Below are 3,932 nucleotides of genomic sequence, written 5' to 3' on the forward strand. Positions count from 1 at the left end.
TATTCATGTAGGGAGTAGTATTTTTGTTATGTCAGCAGTAATAAATTCTGTTTCATAGTCTTTCGTTTTAGCTAGAAGTTTAATTTTCAATGTTGACCTGCAATAAAGTACAACACCTCCATTTTATCCCATATGAAAAGTAAAATTGAGGAAAAATTAAAAATTGCAAAATAATTTGAAGAAATTGTATGCACAGGCACACGCAATTGTGTAAGTAGATAAAGCTACAAATTCCAATCATGCAGTTTGTGGAGGTAAATAAAAACATAAGGCGGGATATCACGTGTAAAAATGTGTCAAATCATCCGCACAGGTTATTACTTATCACAGTCAAATGAATTACCTGCGCAAATAACCAATGTAAATATGTCGTTACTCACAATTTTTCCATGTCAACAAATTTTAATATAAAAGCTACAAACCATAATCTTAATTGCCAGCTATTGAAAACCTCTTGAGCATTCGCCACAAAATGTTGTATCAGCTACTAGTTTGCTGCGTTTGGTCGTGGTATTTAGAAGTTTCCGCGGCTGCTATACCAATCAATTATAACAACTTTGCGGTTATACAACCGAACACTACCAATTTTACACAGGGATTCCAAAATCTCTTGCAACGAGTTCAAGTGGAAAGGAGGATTTATAGCTTTTTCCTGCTAAGAAACCTGCCCTCGGATTGTGTCGACGAGCAGTTACCATTGAATTTCGCGTTACCAGTCCTTCAGCTGAACGAAAGCAAAACTGTGTATGTACGCAACACTGGCAACAGCTACCTATTAGCAGTAGTATGCATGAAGAGTCTTATCAATAAGAACTTTCTACTCAAATTTGGTATGGATATGCAACACATACGCACGAGAAGTATCTTGGCTATATACAACGAAAATCTTGCATCTAGTACCGAATCTGAAATTGTGACATTTTTCAAAAATTGCGAGCAGCTAAAGTTTCTAAACGTTATACTCATACATCGGGATTTCGCAACTACACACGTCTACCATTCATTCAACCAATTCCCCTCTTTCGAATTGGAAACTCGGAACATGCGCTCCACCTCTCCCATCTATCCAAATCGTCTTAAGGATGTGGGTGGAAAGAAATTACGTACATTGGTTGACCAAGTTGAGCCGATGAGCATGTTGTTCAGGAGAAATAAAACACTCATTTTGGAAGGCTACATTGGCTTCTTTCTGAAGACGTTTGCTAGGAGACACAAGTTTTCATTATGGTTGCCTGAGCTTTATGAACCAACTGCAGAACATGTGCTCTATATGGAGGAAATACGCCAAGCGGCACGCAACGGTTCGATTGATGTAGGTGCGAGTTTATCGACTCCTCAAAAGGAAGCAAATTTACATGAATACATCTATCCCGTATCGTTCTTTCAGTGGCTAACCATGCTGCCGATGGAGCCAACTTTGGAAATATTCTCCTTTTTTATCATGGTATTTGAACCCCCAGTTATAGCTACGCTCTTTACCATTGTGTGGTTGTTATGTGTTGTTGATGTGATTCAAGTAAAACTGACACTCAGAAGTTTTCGTTGGAATCGTAAAATGCTGTGGTTTCTTATAATTCCCTGGCATTTGGATTTGCTGCGTGGTCTTCTTTGCCAGTCCTCCTCCATACGATTCAACTACATCTCTCGACGCATCCTCTTCATGCTAATCTTCGCATTAGGTGGTACCATAAATAGTTTCTTCTCCACGAATTTGGTAAATTGGTTCACAGTTCCGCCACACGAGAAACCCATTGAGGAGTTCACACAAGTTGCTGAACGCAATCTGAAGATACAAGTCGCGGAACCAGATATAGCTGCGATAAAATTCTATCGTGGTGAAGCTTTTTGGAACAAACATAGCCATATTTTCAAGGTTGTGAAGACTTTTGAAGAATATCAGGATAATATACGTAAACTGGACTCGCAATATGGTTACGTTATGGCCACAATGACATGGCCAATAATTGAAGAGCGACAAAAGTATTTTGTGCATCCAATATTTCGTTTATCGGAAAGTCTGTATTACACAAAGGGCTCCCTACTGAGTCTACCCATAAGTGAGAACTCGATGTATAAGGATATTTTGAGCGATTTTTGTCTACGGTCACAAGAATCTGGTTTATTAAATTTCTGGTATAAAAAAACTTTCTTTGCGATGGTCAAATTAGGACGTATTGATCTTAAAGACCCCAGTAATAAATATAAAAGCGAGATGCTCACATTGAAAGAGCTCGAATGGGTGTGGCTAGCATATTGGGTCGGAATAGGATTGAGTGGAATATCATTTTTACTAGAGAGGGCTTGGAATATACACTTACAATATAATTATTAGTATTTTATCAGATTCTATAATATTAAATCGTTTTTTCACAGCTGTCACAGTTCGATTACGTCTCTCTTGGAAGTAAAGACGTCCCTCTTAGGAAGAAACCTCCAATTTACTAAAAAAATACAATTTTGCTTGAAAATAAAAATAATTTTACAATAATAAATCGATTACTCTGTTAAACAAAAAATCAATCGCAAAATTGTGGATGCTTTCGGTAGTAATAATCGCATAAAGAGTGCAACAAAACATTGGATCAAAAAATTAAGAATCGACTGACTCGGTATAAAACAATAAAATACTAAAATACGTTTACCCAAATTTTTCAATGAAAATATCTCTTTCGGAAGAAAAGTACCATTTTTCTTCGAAAATTTATCTGGAATTGCGCTTACCATTAACGAATTGCGATACCGAGATATATTAACAACATTTTTCTTAGCCCGACAAAGAGTCGGCCTCAATTATTTGCACATGTATTCGAAAATTTCACCACAAACATCGCCACCGATGGACGGCAACTGAAAAATTACATTTATTACTAATAATTTGTAGACACTCTTCTATATGGTTGCCTTAATAAGTAGATAATTAAACTATTTTCAAAATATGTGTTTAAATTGAATTTAAAAAATAAAGTTGTTACTTGAAAGACCCTGCATATACGTATTTAGTAAAATTTTTTTTATATACGAGTCTTTTCAAATAAATAACTAAAGCGGTTCATTCAGGTTTCACTATTTTTATTCCAAATACGGCTCTTAAGAATTATATATATCTATAATAGGCGTGTATACCCTTTTTAGGTATTTGGCCGAGCTCCTCCTCCTATTTGTGGCGTGCGTCTTGATGTTGTTCCACAAATGGAGGGACCTACAGCTTCAAGCCGACTCCGAACGGCAGATATTTTTATTAGGAGCTTTTTCATGGCCGAAATACACTCGGAGGTTTGCCATTGCCTACCGAGGGGCGACCGCTATTAGAAAAATTTTTTATTTAATTTTGGTGTTTCACCGAGATTCGAACCTACGTTCTCTCTGTAAATTCCGAATGGTAGTCACGCATCAACATACATATTCGGCTACGGCAGCCGTATCTCTCTTAAGAACTGTATTTGAAAAATTACATCATTTAAATGTCCTCCTTGAGCACGTCTATAGGTAAAATCTACCCAACGGTCGATTCGTAAATGCCTAATTGTTGAGAAGGTCAAGATATCGATGTTGAAGTTTGTTCTGCAACACTTTCCGCTACAGCAGCAATATTCTCAACATAGCGTCTAGTTTTTGGTCTGCTAGTCCTTTTTCTATCCTTGATAGAACCAGTTTCATGAACCTTTGAAGTATCCACTCACTCGGACGATTATTCTACCAAAAAATTGAAAAATTGAAATTTGAAAAGGTCGAGCCAAGGAGCACCAGAAGATTTGGTGGCCCCTAAAACACTCAGGCTAAAAATCCCATTGTATTTAAAGCTCTGGAAAGAGGGTAGATAGCCAAGGAGGGAAGGGGAAAAGTATCAGAGAAAGAGATAGGAAAGAATAGAGACAGAGATAGAGATAACGGGTGGGCCATATAGCGTTTGCTTTTTGAACCACCTATTTTTT

The 3,932-nt window shown here is 37.1% G+C and overlaps 1 protein-coding gene across 1 annotated transcript; it reads left to right on the forward strand.

Annotated features, from left to right (window-relative positions):
- Nucleotides 1-472: 472 nt before the first annotated feature.
- On the forward strand, nucleotides 473-2,339 carry LOC129253461 (uncharacterized). The gene has a single exon (XM_054891845.1). The coding sequence runs from the start codon at nucleotides 473-475 to the stop codon at nucleotides 2,330-2,332; it is 1,860 nt and encodes a 619-aa protein (XP_054747820.1). The 3' UTR covers nucleotides 2,333-2,339.
- Nucleotides 2,340-3,932: the final 1,593 nt, after the last annotated feature.

The sequence above is a fragment of the Anastrepha obliqua genome, chromosome 1 (assembly GCF_027943255.1).
Source record: "Anastrepha obliqua isolate idAnaObli1 chromosome 1, idAnaObli1_1.0, whole genome shotgun sequence".
NCBI classification, from domain to species: Eukaryota; Metazoa; Arthropoda; class Insecta; order Diptera; family Tephritidae; genus Anastrepha; species Anastrepha obliqua.

Bases quoted from the DNA above. Each gene is read 5' to 3' on its own strand.
- LOC129253461 (XM_054891845.1), top strand. From the start codon at position 473: ATGTTGTATCAGCTACTAGTTTGCTGCGTTTGGTCGTGGTATTTAGAA.